The following is a 22,214-nucleotide window of genomic DNA, read 5'->3' as shown; positions in this document are numbered from 1 at the left end:
TTTGGAGAAAAACTCAACACAACCTTATTTTGCTGCTCCATTGTAATTGACGCAGTTTCACTGTTTCACATACATAACAGTGATAACACATGTCAGTAGCAGTATATTTCATTACATGATTCGAAAATACCACTCAACTTCATTCTAATGCAGCACAACAAGAAGTAACACACGGAAGCAAATAGCAAATTGAACTAAGATCACCAAGCTACATTGCTATCTAGGGGAAGGAAAATGCCAACTATTGAAACAAAATTCATCTGTCATTTGAGTTTCTCTCCAAATCCGCAAACTGTTCCTGAAGCTGAAAGAAAAGGGTTGAAATTTTACCAAGTATCTCGTGTACATGGCCTCTTGAAACAGATTCCTCGTATGCTAGAAATGATCTGGGGTTGCTTAGCATGTTTTGGAGTTGAGAACATAGCATCTGTGCCTTTTCATCACCCAAATTCGATTCACTTATTAGTTGAAGCAATTTACAACTCTGATCGGGAGTGCTGAATGATTGAGGTGGAATGGGAGGAACAAGGAATGGGTGTTTGAGTAGTTGGGGGATGCGCCATCTTTTTTTCCTATCCCAGGCTAGGCATTTTTTCATAAGATCAAGAAGCAATGGGTTAGGCAAAGGTTCATATGTGATATTGTGGTTTGGATCTGTTATGACTTTGAATTTTGCCCAGAAAGTTTTGTAATCTGAAAAGGGTGTTCGTCCATAAACCATTTGGTAAAGGATACAACCCAAAGACCAGATATCTGATGGACGACCACATTTTATAACGTTTCCATTTCCATCTGTCTCATTGCACATAAATGCTTCAGGAGACATGTAACTCAGGGTGCCAACCTGCAGTTGTTATGTGATCTTAGCATAAGTTTAAAAAACAGAGTACAAGAACTTATGTTTGTGAGAATAAACAATAGTATTAGATTGTTCTGGCTCTAGACATTGGAAGTTCATTCTTGAAAAAGTTGCTTCTTTTTCTGCTTTTTTGTGTGTGAGAAAGAAGCTTAATTGCAAGCACTTGTGTTTTATTTTTGTTTATCAAAATAGACAAGTATGTTCTAATAAATTTTGACAGGTGATATGCAACCACAGATCCAATAAAGTAACAAGCTTCATCAAGTACCACAGGATATAAAGGAAATCGTATATGGAGAAACCTGCGAGTCCCGTTGAATATTTGTTGTATCACTCATTATAGCCTTGGCAATTCCAAAATCAATCAGCTTCAGTGAACCTTTCACCAGAAGAAAATTAGCTGGCTTCAGATCTGAATGCAAAATACGTTCCTCATGTATGGTGTTTACTGCAAGAAGTATTTGCTGCAACATTTTTGACAGAGGTACAAGTCAGAAAAGCTTGCTGATGCCTTAAGTGACTCACTTCCCTCGACAACAACCAATATCACCTAGCAACATGTTTTGTGAATTTCCAGTTTCTAGGAAACAGTATGCCAGTACGGTAAATTAATACACAAAGACGTGGATTAGTGAAAACCTTCCAATAAAATCGCAGCCAGTTCTCATCCATGGTAGCAATAGAACCATCTAGCTCTCTCCATTTCTGAGAAAGCATATGTGCCAAATCAATTTCCCCGTATTCAAGTACCATATATATGTACCCTTCATCCTTGACCCTGCCATCCTTATTATTCATGGAACCATTCATTACCTCCTGAAGTAAGGTTTTATCTGTCACCTACGAAGAAATGCTGCATTAGATGATCCCGTGGGTTGATGAAATACAAAAGAAAAATAAAAGAGACTTAATTAATGGGCTAAATACAGAGAACTGTGTTTGAGTTCACAGGAAACATTGAGTTACAGCATGCACCTCGCAGTCAATGAGTTGAATAATATTGTTCTTCCCCTTCAATCTATTCAGATATTCAATTTCTTGACAAAATCCACATGCTGTCGCATAGTCACGACCTTTAAGTTTTATCCTTTTTAAAGCATAGATTCTGCATTCTGATGATATGACTTTGTGAACCTCGCTGCTTCCTCCACTACCTATTTTTCCAAGTCTTTGATAGAGCTTCCCATTAACTTTGAAGAATAAGTCAGGATCGTAACCCTTTTTCCGAGTTGTTGACGCTGCTTTACTATTTGCACCTACTTCAAGTTTCTGCACTTTGGAATTTTCCAAATTTGCTTCTGATGAAGTTAATTTAGATGACAGTGGCTCAGATTTTTTATCATGTACATTTCCTGCGGTTAAATTGTTCTCTTCACCAAAAGAATCTTTTGAAATATCACATTCTTTTGGTGAAATGCTAGGCATCTGCTTAGACATGACAGAGGATTTGTTAACCTCCATTGACATAGCAGAACTAGAGCTGATAGCTTGCGATGGAACAGACAATAGATGTGATATCACACCATCAGCATGCTGGGATGAAGACTGCAATGGTTGCACCACATCCAGTTGTGCTTCAGCTTCTCCTGATGGTTCGGACCCCAGATTTGAACCACTTGTTTGATGAGGTTGTGAACAATAAGTTGTGGAGCTAATCATTGGGGCACAGGATGGATTTGTTAATGTTGAGGTAGCACAAGACGACCCAACCACTGAAGATTGTGTCATGGCATTACTCAGATCATTCTGTAAAAAGTTCTGGAATTTGTGTAGCTGATCCTGAACACCCATTGTTTTTTTAGATGGCAAAGAAAAAATCCCACTCTCAGACTTCAAACTAACCACGTCCATCTCCATACTTTGGAAATTTTGATGCCGCCAGACTTCACTGACAGCGGCCGAAGAATCTACTTGATCCCCAGCATCCCATTCCATTTCTGCCAATGTAAGTAAATCCATTTGAGATAATAAATGAAATCATTGGGTGACGGGTCATCAGCCACTGCATTTACAATAGGCTATAAGTGCTATAAATTACAAATTATAACTCACAATGATCTATAGCATACGAGTGGGCACCCAGATTACTACATCATGTGTCAGCAATCCACAGGATTTGATACTTAAACATGCAAGACAGACACTGTTGATTGCTTCATCACAAGACACTAACGCTAAAATAATTATTACCGTAAGATGTGGCATTATTTCCACTGGAAAAATGAACCTTCTTTTGCACATCAGCCACTGGAATACACCCAGATTCTGAATCTGATGAAGCAATTGCAACTCTGCTTCCAGACATCAAAGAAATCCCTGATTGATCTCCCTGAAAATTACATGGTTTAAAGTGTTCATCTTGCGTATTTAATGACGAACCCCATTGAGAAGGTGGGGTGATTGATGCATTCTCCTGATTGTCTCCAGCAACAGAGACCCCAATTATATATTTTGGTATGGAGCCACTTGGTCTGTCACCCTGTGCAATCTCCTCTTTACCTTTTTTGGCATAAATAGTTGAAGGTTTTAGAATTGATTTTTTTGAAGTTTCACGTTGAGGAAGCAAAAGTCTCCTTGGTTGATTACCACTTGGCTGCAGCATTCCTAAATGCCCATCAGGAAAATAGAACTACAAATTTAGAAAGCAATTCCAAAGCACCAACATGAAAGGAAAATTAAATAGAAAGCATGTTATGGAACTGTACCAGAATATTTTCAACAAAAGCCTCTAGTTTTCAATTTTCAAAAAAAAAAACACAGATCTTTTTTGTTATAAACAAAAATAGCTGCAGCATTAAAAAATTATAACATCGAAAGAGAGGCAATGATGAATACTTTGAAAGTGAAACAGCATGCAGAAGAAGCATTTACCAAGGCACGCACATTCGTTTGACACCTTGTCTGTCAATCATGCGAGTCTTTTTGCAAACTACTATCTACAAAAATATTTTAAAGATAATTCGAATTGACTTACTGCCTGTGTATCGAAGAAAAACTAATGAAACAACAAGGAGCTTCCTTAGCTCATTCTTTATTATGAGCAAAGAACCAGCATCAAAAGTTCAAGACACGCACTTTTCAACAATTATGCAAATTTTCTTGCCTGGTCCCTCGACAAAATTACTGAATTATGCATAGTTAAAGCAAAGAAATAGAGCTAGTTTAAAGTCTAAATTAAAAAGCTTATTCTTTTGAATTAAAAGTTAGAGAAGATATAATACCAAACAAGGGGAAATGCTCAAATACATATAAAACTAGATTCAGCCAAAATTTTCAAGAGAAACAACTAGTTTTGCATATCATACAGATACGTAGTCGTAGATAATTTTAAAATTAAAAGTAGAAACGGCGTTTTTTTCTTCAAAAAGGCAAACATATCATTAGTTTTCAGAGCATCGTACTGCAGCTATTGCTTAATGTATAACTCATCAGAAACCCTAAGTATATTATAAAAAAATGAACAAAAACTGAAGCCTGCTGACTCTAACACCACAATTAACTAGATTTTCACATTCTAAAATGCCGAAAATATAATATAAAATCAGTAAACGAAGAAAACGTGCCGAGTGAGTGATGGCGTTTGAAGGCGGCTTGAACTTGCCGGACCAAGTCCTGCGGATAAGAGGTAGAATCCGAGGTGGTTGAGGTGCAGGTTGAGATGGTGTTGAACGAACGGCTTAGATTGATTGAAACTGGGTGGACGCTGATCGGATGGCCTGGTTTCGGCTTGAAAAAATTCGAATCATCGGGTGGAGGTGGAAGGTCAGGCTCTCCTTCCATCGATTAATCTCCTAAACATCTCGAATCCAGGCAAACCTTATGCACAAATTTACAGAACTTCCATGGAAGAACAGCGTGCTCGGTTTTTTGTGTGAGAGAAATTTGAAATGGACAATTGGCGCTCTTGCTTCGACCACTCGCTCGCGACTCAATTGCGTTCTCGGGTCAAGAAGCGGTCGAGTTTACATAGCAGTTAGATACAACGATCATCATATCGATTCTCTTGTAAAAAAAATAAAAAATCAGTCGTATTGGGTTCTTTCGTTATGGATTATTAACGAGTTATTGAGTTAGTTCGAAAATTTATCAAATACATATCGAATTATAGCTTACGTGAGTTTCTATGCTATAAAAAAAACGTATATGATTTCTCTTGTTTAGAAATTTTTTTTAACTTTTAAGTTGTAAATTGTAGTATAAAAATATATTTAATTGACGAATACTAAATTTTAACTTTTAAATATGATTAATTATATTTATCTCCATTGATATTTTATATTAACAAAATAAATCTAACTATATTTAAATATTATATAAACTTTTCTCGAGATTTGTGAAAAATAACAAATTCGATACATTACATACATATGTCAGGCTTGTAATTTTTTTTTTTTTTTACATTCAACACCTAAAAATATAAGATAAATACAAAATTAAGGAGTAAATGTGAAATAAATATAAACTTAATTGTGATGTTTGTAATTTCAGAAGTTATTGGATTTATTATTTCATTTTAACAAACTTCCAGAAAATAAATATAATATTTAAGTATAGTTGATTTTTTTTATTACTAAAATAAACCTCAATACATGATATATTATAGACAAAAACTTGTGTGATACGGTCTCACGAGTCTTATTTTGTGAGTTAGATCTCTTATTTGGGTCATCCATAAAAAAATAATACTTTTTATTGTGAATATCGGTAGAGTTGACATGTCTCACATATAAAGATTCGTGAAACTGTCTCATAAGAGACCTACTCTATATTATATTGTCCTTTGATATGCATAATGTATTACTGTTGACCATTTCACCTAATTTGGCAATTTGATAATTATCATATTCCCTCTAATGCTAATTTTTGCTACTTTTTATATAAAATCGAATTAATTGAGAGATAAAAAAAATTAAATAAGAGACAACTTCAGTTTTAGGGTTTAGGAATGATAATGGAACAATCTTACAAAACTTTTTGACCAAAAAAATCCTCTAAAAATTAATTAATAAAAAATGAAATTAAACCATAAATTTGTTTACCTTTTTTTTAAAAAAAAAAAAAAAAAGCATCGAATTGCGGTTGAGTGGAGTCGGGAAAAACACAACCCAATCTCACCAAATAAACTAAATCGACGTCAGAACTGAGAGAAGCCCTATCCTCAAACGACGCAGCCTCTCTCTCGTCGGTTTCTTCTCCAATTTCCAGCTCCGGCCCCCATCTCTCTTAACTGCAGGTATCAAACATGTAATTAGGGCTTAATTCGCGTGGTGTAACTACTTCTTCAGCTCTTGATTTTGTATGTTATGCCGTATCTAACTTGTGAACAACGTTTTACTTTGGAAGTGTTGTATTTTAGTCATATGATTTGTTTTGTGTTACTTCGTTTTCATATAGACCTGAAATTCTGATTAATGTAAACTTGTGCTTTCTTCAAAGGTTTTTTTTTTAATTTATTCTCTATCATTTTCTTTTTATATGGGGCTGCTTATTGTGTTACTTGTACGGAAGTGGAGCTTCTAAAATTTTCTGGCTCGAACCCGTAAGTAAGCTGTCAGGCTCATTAATCTTTTAGAACGAGCTCAAGCTAGGTCATTTTGCTAAATTTAATTCTTTAACGATGAAGTGAACAAGGCACGTGAATACGTGTCATTTATTTTTTTGTGACTATAATAATGAACGAAAAATAAACTATGTGGTTTTTGCAACGAATTTTTTTTTTATTTTCCTTCTTAAATGTGTTATATTGTGTAGTAAAGTTGATGGCCATCATACCTTGTGGGAGTACATGGATATACAGGCGGGGAGTCCAGCCTCAGCTTGTATTGGGATCCTCTATTTCGAATAAATTACCGGTTTCTCTGCATTGGTAAGTACTGTGCTGAAATCTTCTTCTCGAAATACTGAAATTAATCTACTTTAAAGTTCAAACTGTATTTCAACTTTTTTCCATGTACAATTTGTAATTTTTACTTGTTTATTTATTGTCCTCTGTTTTCTGTAGCTGACAGCTTATCCTTGTTTTGCTGATTTGCAGCTTTTTTTTTTCTTTTTTGTTGCTTTTATTAATTCAGTTTTGATATAAGTGTCAGCTGCATTGGAAATTTTTCTCGTCTTTTGTATAACGTAGAGTTTTTTTCCCCAAATGTACACATTATGCCCAATCTAACAGCATTTGACACTTACGATGGAGTGAGATTTTGTTGAAATCATAGCATCCTGGTAATAGTCGATTGAGTTGTGTGTGATGTAGTTTTATTTTACTTCTGTTGAAATTTAATGTGTACCATCCAAGTGTTTGAAGAATATATTCTTTCATGTATGTCTCATTTAAAATTTTAGAAAATGAGAGATGTCGAAAACACCTTTTAGCCCCAGTGAAATCTGAGAGGGAAGTAGTGCCGTTTTGATGGTGGAGAATATTGCTTTATCTTGGTTATGTGTAATGATGTGATTATTTCAATTAGAAGTTGAGGCACAATCTTCCGAAAGTTCACTATATTATAGCCTTATATGCATGGAATTAGGTATATTTTCCATTGATAATTAAGCCATCCAATGTAAGCCTTTAATTTCCGTGTACAGTTTAGTGTTATTAGATAGTCTTAAATATATATAGAAATAAATAAAGTGCTTAAAATAAAACAATTTGTTAGGTTTGTTGAAAGTTAAGTATTTTCCTTGCATCATCAGTTACTACTCACTATGATGCACGTTGAGCTTGACATTATTCAGCTTCCAATAACTCTTGCTTTTGCTTACAGTTTGGATTCTTGGATATTATATAGGATTCTGTTTATATTTAAGGTGATTGATGATATATTTTTTGGTCAGTGCAGTACGTCTAGCACTATCAAGCCACTGGCATCAAGAAGTTCAACATTATTTTCTCAAGAATCCTTGAATTTACTATTCAGTTCAGGGTCATACTGTAATCCACGTGGGAGAAGAGGATCTCGTCTTCTTGTTAGAGCTGACAAAGTGAGATATTTTGTATGCTGTATTAGTTTGTATTGTTATGTAAGGGAATTCTTATCACATTATTTATTAAATTGTGTTGAGGTAGCATGGAATCGGTTATTGACAATTTACTTGATGCCAAAGTTTACCTTCCCTTCACCCTTCAGCATCCCAATTGACACCCAAAATTTAAAAGTTAAACAGTAACACCAACTACAAGCATACACTAGCCTTCATAAAAAAAAGGTATTTATAGTCTGAGTTGTGGGGTTATCCCTCTGCAATAGCTTTAGGCATAATGTCATTGAGAAAAAAGGTGATTAATTTGCTGTTCCTTTCATCAGGCTTTGCATAAGAAAATGTTTATTTATTTCATTAAATTCGCAGGATTACTATTCTGTGCTTGGCGTGTCTAAGAATGCGAGCAAGTCAGATATTAAAACAGGTGACGATTAATTGTCTCTTATTTGTGCAAGTTTGAACTCTGTGTATGAGGTGCTTAGGGAGGCTTTTCCTTCCTCTTTTCATTTTTTGTTAATGATAATGATTTAGCTTTGTCCCTGCATAAAAGTTGTCGTGATCTCTTTGGGTTTTTCAAATTTGATGTCCTCATGAAGAATCTAGGTGGTCTATTTGCATATCTGGTCATCACTTTTAGAAATCACACTTCCTTTGTTTACTTTCCTCAATGACATTATTTTGAAATTTCTTTTTTATAGATAGACGCTATACATGGCTACTGCATTCTTTGCTCATGAAATTTATGAATTAAATGAAGTTTCATCTCTTTGTGCTTTTTCTTCAGCGTATCGAAAGCTCGCCAGGAGTTACCATCCAGATGTAAACAAGTAAATCTTCGTGCCACTTTACTTGATATTTGGTTTCATCTGCTAGTTATCTCAATTTAGCTTCTTTGATATCTAATAATAGCCACTGATATTTTTTGTATGCTTATTGAAGCCAGATATTGAATGTGTTGCTAAGGGTTGGTATTTCACCAAACATCTTATGAGTATATTAAGCATTGATTTGAATTAGATGTCAATATATAATAAAAGAGAGTATGGAACTAAAGCTGACTTATTTAAGAGTAGATTGTTAGTATTAATTGTTGCCTGCAATTTAAGGCCTAAACATCTATTCATCATATTGACGAGGTCATCATCTGTAGAAAAATGGTGGTTAAAACTATCGATTTTTACTTTTTTCCAGGAAGAAAACTAAAACATGTTTTGGTATACTGGTTAAATTATGAACTTGCCCAGCAATGCATTTATGCAGCTGAAAATATTGCATTGTAACTGCAGAGAACCTGGAGCAGAACAAAAGTTCAAGGAGATTAGCAATGCTTATGAGGTATAATATCTGATCCTTTTAGATGGTATATGGCTTGCTTTTGTGAACTATGCATGCTTGTCGAAGCATGTATAACTTAATGAATTATTGGAGAACATGTACGACAGGTATTGTCGGATGATGAAAAACGGTCCATCTACGACAAGTATGGAGAGGCTGGGCTTAAAGGTGCTGGAATGGGTATGGGGGTAAGTCTGCCACATAAGTAGCACAAAGATCTTTAAAGAAGTGGAATAGAAATATGACTTTCTTTGAAATATAGTTATCCTGAATGCTGGTATTCTAACCTCTAATGCTTCTCTATGCAGGATTTCAGCAATCCGTTTGACATATTTGAGTCATTATTTGAAGGAATGGGCGGCATGGGCGGTATGGGCATGGGAGGAAGAGGATCTCGCAGCCGAGCCACAGAAGGTGAAGACCAGATCTATAATCTGGTTTTGAACTTTAAAGAAGCCGTATTTGGTGTCGAGAAAGAGATAGAAATTAGTCGTCTTGAGAGCTGCAGCACTTGTGATGGATCAGGAGCGAAACCAGGGACCACACCATCTAAATGTGGAACATGTGGTGGTCAAGGTCAGGTCATCTCATCAGCAAGGACCCCACTGGGTGTTTTCCAACAGGTCTCAACATGTTCCTCTTGTGGTGGGGCTGGAGAAAACGTAACTCCTTGCAATACATGTGGCGGAGATGGGCGTTTAAGAAAGTCGAAAAGGATTAGTTTGAAAGTTCCAGCTGGGGTAGATTCTGGCAGTCGCTTGAGGGTTCGTTCCGAAGGGAATTCTGGACGGAGAGGAGGTCCTCCCGGGGATCTGTTTGTTATTATCGATATTATTCCAGATCCTGTTTTGAAACGAGATGATACCAACATCCTTTACACTTGCAAGGTTTCTTACATAGATGCCATTTTAGGGACAACAATGAAGGTGCCAACGGTAGACGGGATGGTTGACCTCAAAATTCCATCTGGTACGCAACCAGGTACAACTTTGGTCATGGCTAAAAAAGGCGTCCCTTTTTTGAACAAAAGCAATAAGAGAGGTGATCAGTTGGTCAAAGTTCAAGTTGAGATTCCAAAGCGATTGAGCAACGAAGAAAGAAAGCTTGTTGAGGAACTTGCCAACTTAAACAAGACAAAGGCAACAAGTAGCAGGAGATAGTTTGGGCGATTAACTCTCTGCCATTACATGTTTGACCTGCAGTTCTCCATAGTTCTGGTGTTTATGGCATGTTGCCAAGATATTGCTTTTACGTTGATCCCTCGAGCAATTTGCACAAGGCCGAATGTGGGCTTGGAAAGAAGTTGGGGGTTAATATTTTGCAAGGTAAAATTATTCAAGTTGAAACACGATAACATTAGGTATACTATTCATACATAATTCATGCGTGCACCGTTGCCACCTTTTCAAGTTCTCGATAGTGGAACTGTGGTATAGCTACTGTAAATCACTCCTTTGGTGATCGATTGGCATTTTTCCAATTTTCCCGGTACAATAATCTCGTGTCATTTTGTAGTACGTAGATTTGAATTCGATTATCTATTATATATATTCATCGATGATAATTATCTATTACTTATGTCTTTTCAAAATTGTTTTGAATTGGGAGGATCTATAGAAACATGCTTTGCAAGAAATGAACTTACTTCGTTTTCGATTAATGATGATTCGTTAGGTTCTAGTCTGTTAAAGTGCGCTTTTTAATAAATAATTATTTTAAAAATTATACGACTGAACCGAGAAATGAGTGAAACATATGAGATTGAACCGGGTTTTAACCCTATAAACTGAATATAAAAATTATTTTGAGCTCCACAGAAATGGAGCTGAAGCTGTCATCTCTTCAGACTTACCTCAGATACGGGTTTGCTCATAATATAAAATCATTACCCTTTTTCAGAAAAGAAAAATAGTCACAAATTTATACTAAATTTCTAGGCCATTAATTAAGACCAACTTAATTACGAAGTGCAAGTCTACAGCTAACTACATTACATATGTCCAAGATCGAGGAATTCTCTCCGTGACACAGTCTTTATGCATTTTAAGCCAAGAAATACAAGTTACTTAAGTTAAAACATGTAGCATATATATATGTGTGTGTTTGTGTACATATAGGAACTAATTTACACTAATTCTGAAGCTCTCGATCGATCTTTTGGTACGTAAATATTAGAAACAATAGCTGGATATTAAATTTCAGGCTCAATTCAGGTATGATAGTTATATAGACCACGCACATGCATGCATCTCATATGCAACTAATATTTTCTTAATGCAGAATTTATCCCTAAAATAAAAGTATTTTTCACGTAAAATTACTCTACATACACACAAGAATGTTGATTTCTTTCTGTAAAGCTAATATTTATAACCATGCCTAGCTACATTTTATACATAGGAAAATGAAAGGAGTTGGCGAAGCGACAACACTTATATTCTTCCTACTCATGATTATGACGGCCATGGCCAACGAAGAATCGAGTTTCTGCGACTCAAAATGTGCAGTGAGATGCTCAAAGGCAGGACGTAAAGACCGGTGCCTCAAGTATTGTGGTATTTGTTGTGAGAAGTGTCATTGTGTCCCACCCGGGACTTATGGAAATAAAGACAAGTGCCCTTGCTATAGAGACATGAAAAATTCCAAGGGCAAGCCCAAGTGCCCATGAGTGCTATATTTAACTTGTATGCATGATCACAACTTAATAATCTGGATATAGATGATCCATTGCCTCAACACTCAATTTCAGTACAACCTTCGGATGAAATGTTGTAAACAAAGATCAGTGGTGGTTTTCCGAATGCGCAGAAATCTTGGGTCGCTGCATAAAGATTCAATATAATTTTAACATGTATTCATACTAATTCCACAAGCTTTTCCAACGTCTTGCCATGAAGAAAGAACCTGAAAAAACAAAAAACAGCCGATGAAAAAACAAAAAACAGCCGAAGTTCACATCAGGATCATTTAACCATCACACTTTGCTGTTCTTGATCCGAAAATTTTCGGCTGCACTCGGAGTAAAAAAAAACCTATAAGTATTAGCCGCATTACTACCCATTTTGAATCGATTTGAAATAATACAGCATAATAAACAATCGTTACATGTGAAATTAAAACCACGATCAAGTAAAAGGCTCTACAATTGGAATATTTATACAAGACTTTGCATGTGGAACAGCTGAACTACATCGAAGCTAAAATATACACTGGACTTTCGAGCACAAAGATTATGCTGGCTAATATTTGGAAAAGCACACCCTAATTAATTTCATCAATGTAATTCAGGAATTACATAAACTACTGATCATCTAAAATTAGCGGAAACTCTACTCCACATTTCTTGTGAGTTTGATGCCTAATGTATTTTTTAACACATGGTATGTTTCATATTGGAATTAACTTAAAAGGAAGATATCCCATAATAGATTCTGGTGGGTGTGTTAGTTAAGAACACACAAAGCTGTCATAAAAGAATTGATTGCTATAATTCGAATCGAAAGAAAGATGACCTCAACTATGATCAATCAAGAGCTCGTGAATCAGTATTCAAGAATACTTACTATATGGCAGTAATAGTTTGATTTGAAAAACATCCAAGAAAGCTTCCAATAATCAAAGTTTCAGGATTTCGTTAGATATATGCTTACTTCAAATTGCTTCCCAATGTAATTCATTAGTGGACGTTCAATGTTTTATTTGGATATATAATATGCTGTTAGGATAGTAAACAGTAAATTACTAATACAAAATTGCATTTTTACGAACCAAAAGAAAAATTACTTCTTTTTTCCAAAACCACCCAATTTTTAAATTGCAAACCGTGACCAAACTAACCACAATCAGTTTTGCATAAAATCACTTCAAATATGAATGCAATCTCAATCTCAAGATATTTATGTATAAATAATTTAGCGGCAAATTATTTAAGTTAAGTAATATTAAGTTCTATTATATTTAAGAATAAACTTTATAATAAATTTAAAATTATACTAAAATGGGGCATGCATCTAATTTTTTATTTTTCATCAATCAAACTCGTGTTTTGCTACTTCTGCGCTTTGATCGACATCCAGCAGCAAAGAGATGAGGAATTCGAGCGGGTTTTATTGGGCTTTATTTCTATTACCCCTTAAATTAGGAAATAAATTTACAGTTATTCTCTGTAAAACTTCTCATTGATATAGTAATATTGTTGAGATTTTGACTTTATTCTTGCATTTCTCTTTCTTTTGTTGTATTATTCTCCTTTCTATTTCTTTGTTATCGTGCAATATTCGTCATACCGCTCTACAGTTGTCTGGTAATATTCATAATAGAAAGTAGAAACCATTACTTTGTTTATGAACATAAATGAAAATCCAAGCTGACTTATATATATAAGTCTGGCCATGCATGTTCCTATTTTAACTTGATATGATCGTGATTTTACTGTCCAAAGAATGGAATTTGTCAGCACTAACAATTTATTTGTCTCTTTAATGGAACCTAGCTCTGTTATGCTTTATAAACCGCAAACTAGTTGGTCGAGTCCACCAACTTATTCACAGAAAAAGTTGCGGCTCTGGATCAAATTGTCAAGAGGCGAGATTCTGCCATAGCAAATGCCCAAGCTGTCCAAGGTTCTCTCAAAATTTTATTAGAGGATCTCCTTCTTTCAGCTTTAGTTTGTTTCTTGTTGTTAGCCTTGATAAAAGTTGTCTAGTTGCGAAATACCTCCATGCAGGAGTTTGGTCCGAACAATAGATAGGGTTGATGAGAGGGTTTTTTTTTCCCCTAAAAAAAAGTGGTGAATCGAACTTTATTATTCTCATCTAGACACGAATTCAATCCTATAAGTGTAGCTTTTAAATTAACTTTATTAATGAAGTAGTTTTAAAGTTTAGATTAAGAGTTTCACATCTTATTTAAGAGTTCTCCACCCCATCCCCAATATAGCCGCCCCTACCCCTTATCCCATTCACACATGCAATTGTATATATATATATATATAGCTAGCATCGTAGCTAAACAAAACTATACTTGTATTGTTTAGTTATATTTAATTCTCAATCATAATATACAACTATTTATCTCTTAAAACAAGAAGCGCAAATAAAATTAATTATATATATACCTGTAATAATAATAATAATAATAATAATAATAATAATAATAATAATAATAATAATAATAATAATAATAATAATAATAATAATAATAATAATAATAATAATAATAATAATATAAAAAGTGTGGATGATAGGTAAAGTTTTTACATTGTGATTTTACTACATTGCCCAAAAATATTTATTGTTTGTATCAATTGCATGGGCATTGGTGAAAAAATATATATATAATTTAGGATCAAATTTGGAATATTAACTTTATAGAAGTCGATCCATTGCGTTATTCATTTAATTGGTGTTTTTTTAACTCATTAAACACATGAAGATCATAATAGTGTTTTTTATTTTTTTAACATAACATTGCAACATAAGAAACTTTGAAAATATTGTTACGTAAAAATTGAATAGATATTTGATAATAAAAATACATTAGAGAAATAATATTTTCTTGATACATAATTCTTAGAAAAAATATTGAAAGAATAGATTTTTGGATAAAAAATATGGAAAGACGAGGTAATCCTAATAAAGACAACTCATGCATGGCGTGTTTGATTATAATCTATGAAATTTTGTAGTCGTTCCGTTGCAAGAAATATGTAATTGAATCGCCGGAATCGTTCGAAGGCTCAAGTTTAGCTATAAGCAAAACAATCAGGCAATTAAGTTGATTCGTTAATCGATCGGTTATGCTCGATCGTCTAGATTAATGGAACTAATTTCTAGTTTAACGACCCCAATAACCTTCAATCTTTTAATTATGAATCCAATTTCAAGATGAGAAAATTCTAAAGTTCCCTCAGTATATAATTAATCGTTTCTTCTGAAATGTAATTTATAGAATATTAAATTAAATAATGTGTGCGTGTTGAGTACGTGCCAACTATTCGCCAAACCTAGTTTTATTAATTTTATTATTTTTTTGTTATTTGTATCTACAGCTAACACGAAAGAAATCTAACCTTTTTTTTTTTTGTAGAGATTTAGTTTTTTAACCTAAAACATATTAATTAGTATATATCTTCTTAATTAATTAATTAATCCAGACCAGCTAGGACATGTGGCGCAGTTGTATATATATATCCTCGATCATCCAAATATAGACTCACACATCTAAAATTACTGAAAATCGAACAAAAGGTGTTGAAGCAAAAACTATGGAGAAGCAAGGCCATGCTAATTACTACAAACATGTCAACCATGAAGATGATGATGAAGCATTTCTTGATTGCATGGTTGCATGTGGATCCCATGTCCTCCGGTTGGTTTTGAACGCTTCGATCCAACTCAACCTATTCGAGATCATTGACAAGTCCCGCGATGGGGCACCCGTCTCGGCTTTTGAGATCGCTTCTCAGCTTCCAACTGTTAACGTCGAGAGAGCTGCACGAGTGCTCGACTCCATGCTTCGGGTGCTGGTCACTCAATCTTTCCTTACTTGTTCGATTACCGATCATGCTTCTACATTAACGGAATTACGCTTCCGGATTACACCAAAAGGTAAGTTCTTGGTTGCAAATGAGAGAGGGGTATCATTGGCACAATTTCATGCCCTAACAGTCCTACAGGAATCAACCAATTGGCGGTACGTATGTACGTACATATTAAGTAGCGAGCATTCAAATAATCGATCAGTACTATATATTACACGCACACAGTCCTAATGATCATCTTAACATGATATCGGAACTCACACTCACGGTTATGTGTTGGATTGCGGTTATAATCTACCCACTAATGTTTTGTAAACTTCCGTGGATTAAGTTATTGGACACATTAATGAAAACATGATGATTGACTAGTATTTAATCTCTTGCAGCATTGACTTAAAAGCTGCGGTTCTTGAAGGTATAAATTTCTTTGAAAATGCCCAGCCTTATTACAAAGATATATCATCAAACCCCGATTCCAACAAGATATTCAACAACGCAATGGGAAGTATGACTATTCTATCTATGAAAAAGATTCTTAAAGTATACAAAGGTTTCGAGGGATTGCGCACATTAGTGAACGTTGGTGGTGGTAATGGCGTGACTCTTGATATGATTATTTCTAAGTACCCTTCAATCAGTGGCGTTAACCTGGATTTATCCGCGGTCATACGAACTGCCCCAATCTATAAAGGTATCAAGCGTTTAAAAGATTTTTTCATGTTAAACAGTTATTAGACGTAACTGGTATACGTAATAGGGAGCAAACGGCATGCAGAAATTTTTTAGAATGATATAAATATTGTATCTATAGATGTATTTTATTTTACATAAAAATAATAAAAATGTTATATTTTTCCTACTGGAAAATAATACATAAGAATTTATCCAAGATTTTCCTTTAAATGGTAGAATTTTAACCTATAATTTGAAAATATTTTGTCTAGTGGAATTTAAGTTTTTCGCCCACTCGATTTTAAAATCCTGGTTACGCATGTGTTGGTGTGCAAACAAACCATGTAAAATCTACATCAACAAATTAATTCTTCAAATAGAATGGCTAATGTGGAATCATTGTGTATATGTTGCTGCAGGAGTGAAACATGTTACTGGAGATATGTTCGCCCAAGTACCGAAAGGAGATGCAATTTTGTTGAAGGTGCAAAATTTAATTACTTGGTTACTTTGAATTTAGTTTATATTCTAATTAATAAAGTGCATATATCCATGATCAAATTGGAAACATGTAATCATATCAAAAAAATTCGAAATAATTGGAAATTCAAAACCAACAAAAATCACAATAGAAAACCTGAGGTTTCATAGGCCATGCGGATTATAAAATTCATGCAATACAATACAGTATGTATGCTTTAATTATATATTCTTTTATATATAGAAAAGTAGGTATAGGTAGGTATATAATAGTATAGTTTAATTTTGGTCATGCGCAGTTAGTGCTACACAATTGGGGTGATGAACAATGTGTGAAAATTCTAACCAACTGCTACAAAGCATTGCCAAGGAAAGGAAAAGTGATTGTGATAGAAAGTATTCTTCCTGAAATCCCACAAACTGATCTTTATTCACAAGAAGTCGCTCTCCTGAACATCATCATGTTATCCATTAATGGAAAAGAAAGAACCAAGGGTGAATACGAGGCCATGGCGATGGAAGCTGGATTTGCAGAGTTTAAGGTTGTTTGTCGTGCCTGTGAATCATATGTTATGGAACTTATTAAATTCTAAAACTAGTGTACGTACGTCTATGTTGAAGAGAAATAATAAGCTAGTTGGCAATTTTAATAATAAAGTGAAGTTTCAATATCATCCAAAACGTACGTACATATCTTTGAATCCTAAATTGAATTGAAAAAGGAAGCTATGTACCAGTAAATTGAGCAAGGCGTAGCAAAAAAAAAAACTATGGAGAAGCAAGTCGATAATGATTACAACAAACATAGCAACGACGAAGATGATGAAGCGCATTTGTCCGAGTGCCTGGTTGCATGTGGATCCAATATCCTCTTATTGGTTTCTTCGATTCAACTCAACCTACTCGAGATCATCAATAGGTTGGAGATTAATATTGTATTTGATGTAAAAAAAAAATGCACTATTAATTTAGTGGAGAACTTGTACTAAAATAAGTTTATAGGTTGGAAGGTAAAATTCATGTTAATTAACATATGATCAGTATTACCTAAATGATAAATCCAATTATTCAAAATTGATTTGGATATGTGGAGACAGGAGACTTCACATAATCAAATTAAAATGAAATCATTGGATATAGTACTTAATTAGTTGGTGGATAAGTAATTAATAAAGTGGAAATATATACTAATTAAGACACTACCATGCACGATCAAATTGGAAACATGAGATATCAAATTGTTTTTGGGAATAATTGAAAGTTGGTACCAACCAAGGGTGAATACGAGGCCATGGTATCATAGTATAATTATCAGGACATTTTAAGTGTCGATCGTGTATCTTATACATATATGCATCTAGCTAGTCTTCTTCAAAGATTCGTTCTTGTTTAAAAATTAGACGTACCAAACATTATGTAAAAATAAAAATACAATAAATCACACACAAAACATTCGATTCATGATATCTCAAGCAACGATAAATGATTAAAACAATTTAGGCAAAAAACTTGTGTGAGACGGTCTCACATGTCGTATTTTATGAGACAGATCTCTTATTTGGGTCATCCATGAAAAAGTATTAATTTTTATGCTAATATTATTACTTTTTATTGTGAATATCGGTAGGGTTGACCCGTCTCACAGATAAAGATTCGTGAGATCGTCTCACAAGAGACCTACTCAACAATTTATTGTTGATTTTTAATAAAAATATGATTTTTTTTATACATAATGTGGTTTGGTGCGTTTAATTTTTAATAATTTATTCAAATAAAACTTGTTATAACATGATTTAGAATATCAGCTGAGGATTTCGTACTGTACGTATGCCATATTAAAACCAAAGCATCAAAATATATTATGATTACATATATTAAAAATTTAATCTTCTAAATACATATAATATATAAATAAATATATTAATTCCTCACCTTTTTAAATCTGGATCCAACGACCATATATTCCAGTAGACAGCGGGAACTTCCCATCCAACGGTCAAGAATCGGAAACCAATATGTTAATCGACGGTCTCAATGAAATGAAGGTGGCCCCACATCATAATATAAAATCCCTTCTTTCCTGTTTCTCTCTCTCTCTATTTTCTTAATTGACATGAGCAAGAGCTTCAGTGCTTGGTGGTTATGGAACCCGCGCCATAGTACAGAATAAGAATAGCAGCGACACACAGCAAGTGGAAAGAATAGCAGGATAAGATCCATCGCTAAAGAATGGACGGTCAGCAGAGCCAGGTTAAGCTTGCTAGGACACATTCTTCACTCCTCTGGTCGTCTCCCAACGTCGAATCAAGAACCCGTGTCATACCTTCTGTGAACGAGATGTCATCTAATGGAGAAACGCAGGATATTGAAGAGCAAAAGCCACATAGGAATCCGTGTTCTCCATCTGTTCGACCCGGATCGAGATCTGGTTCGGGTCATTTGGCACATGTTCTGGCCATCTTCTTGCTATCGGTTTACATCCTTTTCGCTTTTTCCTACAGAGATGACAGACCCACGTCGGAGAATTTATTGATACTTTTGATTTTTATGGCGGTTTTGCTTTTCTTTGCCTCCAAGATTAAAGCTTCAATCCGGAAAAACTTCTCTATTTACAAGAATTTGTGTGATGATTATGCAAGGAGAGTTGGGATTGCTTGTTTTGGCTCAAAGAGCCCGTCAAAACCTGTGCAATGGTTCATTGGAGAGCCAGGAACTGGCAAAATTGAGAAGAAACAAAGTACGAAAATGATTATAAGGGAAGGAGTGGATTTTTACAGCAATGGAGATTTCTACGAAGGGGAGTTTCACAAGGGGAAGTGCAGTGGGAGTGGAGTGTACAATTACTTTGTAAATGGGAGATATGAAGGAGATTGGATTGATGGTAGGTATGATGGATATGGTATTGAGAATTGGGCAAGAGGGAGTAGATACAAAGGGCAGTATAGGCAGGGATTGAGGCATGGTTATGGAGTTTACAAGTTTTACACGGGGGATAGTTATGCTGGAGAGTGGTGTAATGGGCAGAGTAATGGGGTTGGAGAGCAGATTTGTGCTGATGGAAGCTCTTACAGTGGAGAGTTCAAGGGTGGAGTTAAACATGGCCTTGGCTGTTATCATTTCAGGTTCTTGTGAAATTGATTAAAATTTGGTTTCCAAATTTTATTTTTTTGTTTTGCTGTGTATTTTTTGTAAGAATTCTTTTGTATTTGATGAGATTTTTGTTATTGTTTCATGTGTATTTGTTGAACTTTTTAATTTTATCAGGTGATAAAGATTGAATTTGTGCCACTAGATTACACACACCACATATGTATCTTCTCGAAACCAAAATTAAGATTTTGGCTTTTCATTTAGTTCTTCTTATATATGAACTGTTTAGCGTTCAACTTCAAAGATGGTGACTTTAAATCTTTCCTGCGATGAGGTGTTGAACTTGAGCTTGAAGATTTTGTTAAAAGAAAGTTGTACAGAATAAGGTGCAGTGTAACCTTTTGCGTGGCCTTGTTGAAAAGTTCAAACTTGGAATCAAACTTGTTAATTAAGCCATACAGAATCAACCTCCCCTGTTGGGGTGGTCTGTGGTCCTTAATCACTACGATCAAATAAATAGATAGTAGCTTATTATCTTGGATGCACTAGTTAACGTGTATAAGTGGAACTCAACTTATATTGGTAAAGTTCTTTGATGTTACAGGAATGGAGATAGATATGCTGGGGAGTATTTTGGCGATAAAATGCATGGTTTTGGTGTGTATCAATTTTTCAACGGTCAACTTTACGAGGGGTCATGGCATGAGGGTGGTAAGCAAGGTTATGGCATGTATACTTTCAGAAACGGCGAGACCAAATGCGGCGAATGGAGTGGTGGCAATATTAAGACTCCACTTCCCCCTTCAGCCAATGCAGTCTTTCAAGCAGTTCAGGTGAGACTGATCCCCAATTCAAAATGTTAGGGAGGAATAATTGGTTTTTCCCTATTGTGTGGTTGCCTCTATGGCCTCGCTACCGAAATGTAGCTTTTAGGCTGGTTTTTTAAAATCTGAGTTGATCAAAACAACGGCAACCGCATGACATCTGGATTTATTCGGCACAACGATTGGAGTGTGATGCTTTAATTTTTGTGTGTTAAAATATTTTTGGATGTACTGATTAAGACCATCCATCAGCCCTGTAGTTTTTTTTTCCTGCATTATCCATTTGTCTTACATCTTTATACCTCTGCAGGTTGCTCGAAAAACTGCGGAAAATGCAGTACACCTTCGATGTGTGGATCAACAAGTGAACAATGCGGTGACAGCTGCAAACAAGGCAGCAACAGCAGCAAGAGTTGCTGCTGTCAAAGCAGTTCAGAATAGGATTGACGGCAAATTTTGTGAAATTAATTTCTAAAATACAAGCAATATTGATAAATGTAAATATATTGAGTTCTTGAATGTATCAAATGCTCACAAGCACCCCAGTGAAGCTGAATGCTCGCGGGAGGTTGAGAGTTTCCGTAGGTTTGTTTGATCATCTCTGTAACTTGTACATAGATCCATTTACGCAGCAATGGAGATTTCCATTTTTGCCTAAAGTCTTTCTTTTTTTGGGTACATTCCAGTTGATACAACAATGCATATTCTTCCCCCTGGCGTGGTTGAAAAATGAGATCAATCTCTCTTACTTCGAATTGTGTGTGAACTTTATGTTTCATATATTTTTATCTGCGGCTTCTGTTATTTCATGTGCGGAACTTTATGACATATTTTTTTTTTATTGAACATGCATCATTCACCAAGATATAAAAATGTGGAAGATACAGTATCCAAAATAATGTAGGGGAGTGATGTTTTTTGAGTTCTTGGGGGCGTCCACGCAAGGCCCTTGGCTTCACAAAATGTTCACTTTGTTTTGTTTGAACACCAAACATTTCTACCATACGACATATTTTGTGTATATGATGTATAAGAAAAGTCCCCACAATTTCTTTGATTACCTTGTAGGTTGTGGAAATTGAGATTTAAAATGGAAATTGCTCGAATCGAACCTTTGGGGTTACGATATTTCAACTTATCTAAATTTGATGACGAAGCATACATATCCATCTAATGTATTTCAAGACATCTGATGTGAAACCGTGGCCTATATATCGAGTATCGACCTCATCATTTCAACAAATATTGGAGCATTTTGAAGTCAAATTCGAACCACTCGATGAATTTACAATTGATGCAATTAGATTATTGAACTTTTTCTTGATGAATAAATACACAAACAAAAAAACTACACGATCTCACGTGTCAAATTTTGTGAAACTGATATTATATTTAAGTCATCGATAAAAAAAAATTTATTTTTTATATCAAAATA

At 34.7% G+C, this 22,214-nt stretch overlaps 4 protein-coding genes across 7 annotated transcripts; 3 read left to right on the top strand and 1 right to left on the bottom strand.

Annotated features, from left to right (window-relative positions):
- LOC140968682 (serine/threonine-protein kinase MPS1-like) lies at positions 1-4,809 on the bottom strand. Of its 2 annotated transcripts, none has more exons than XM_073429716.1 (6): positions 4,423-4,809; positions 3,050-3,463; positions 1,835-2,796; positions 1,499-1,699; positions 1,162-1,323; positions 1-844 (listed from the first exon to the last, which is right to left on the bottom strand). In XM_073429716.1, exons 1-6 carry the CDS (start codon positions 4,637-4,639, stop codon positions 257-259), a joined length of 2,544 nt encoding a protein of 847 aa, XP_073285817.1. In that variant the 5' UTR covers positions 4,640-4,809; the 3' UTR covers positions 1-256. The 2 variants fall into 2 exon arrangements, with proteins under 2 accessions (XP_073285817.1, XP_073285818.1); XM_073429717.1 differs by lacking the exon at positions 4,423-4,809 and adding an exon at positions 4,081-4,203.
- A 1,123-nt stretch (positions 4,810-5,932) lies between these two features.
- Positions 5,933-10,576, top strand: LOC140968728 (chaperone protein dnaJ A7A, chloroplastic-like). 3 transcript variants are annotated; one of them, XM_073429804.1, is made up of 8 exons: positions 5,933-6,092; positions 6,616-6,725; positions 7,696-7,837; positions 8,204-8,261; positions 8,622-8,664; positions 9,124-9,172; positions 9,280-9,360; positions 9,481-10,576. In XM_073429804.1, the coding sequence occupies exons 2-8, from the start codon at positions 6,619-6,621 to the stop codon at positions 10,330-10,332; spliced, it is 1,332 nt and encodes a 443-aa protein (XP_073285905.1). In that variant the 5' UTR covers positions 5,933-6,092; positions 6,616-6,618; the 3' UTR covers positions 10,333-10,576. The 3 variants fall into 3 exon arrangements, with proteins under 3 accessions (XP_073285905.1, XP_073285904.1, XP_073285906.1); XM_073429803.1 differs by having other exon boundaries at positions 6,611-6,725; XM_073429805.1 differs by having other exon boundaries at positions 5,933-6,103; positions 6,611-6,725.
- Positions 10,577-15,437: 4,861 nt separating this feature from the next.
- On the top strand, positions 15,438-17,458 carry LOC140968813 (caffeic acid 3-O-methyltransferase-like). Its single transcript, XM_073429929.1, has 4 exons — positions 15,438-15,865; positions 16,100-16,404; positions 16,805-16,869; positions 17,165-17,458. The coding sequence occupies exons 1-4, from the start codon at positions 15,438-15,440 to the stop codon at positions 17,456-17,458; spliced, it is 1,092 nt and encodes a 363-aa protein (XP_073286030.1).
- Positions 17,459-18,973: 1,515 nt separating this feature from the next.
- On the top strand, positions 18,974-21,438 carry LOC140968661 (uncharacterized). The gene is made up of 3 exons (XM_073429686.1): positions 18,974-19,987; positions 20,560-20,788; positions 21,090-21,438. Exons 1-3 carry the CDS (start codon positions 19,095-19,097, stop codon positions 21,252-21,254), a joined length of 1,287 nt encoding a protein of 428 aa, XP_073285787.1. The 5' UTR covers positions 18,974-19,094; the 3' UTR covers positions 21,255-21,438.
- Positions 21,439-22,214: the final 776 nt, after the last annotated feature.

The sequence above is a fragment of the Primulina huaijiensis genome, unplaced genomic scaffold (assembly GCF_012295235.1).
Source record: "Primulina huaijiensis isolate GDHJ02 unplaced genomic scaffold, ASM1229523v2 scaffold37775, whole genome shotgun sequence".
NCBI classification, from domain to species: Eukaryota; Viridiplantae; Streptophyta; class Magnoliopsida; order Lamiales; family Gesneriaceae; genus Primulina; species Primulina huaijiensis.
Note: the sequence above shows the minus strand (reverse complement) of the source record. Positions and strands in the feature narration are given on the sequence as shown.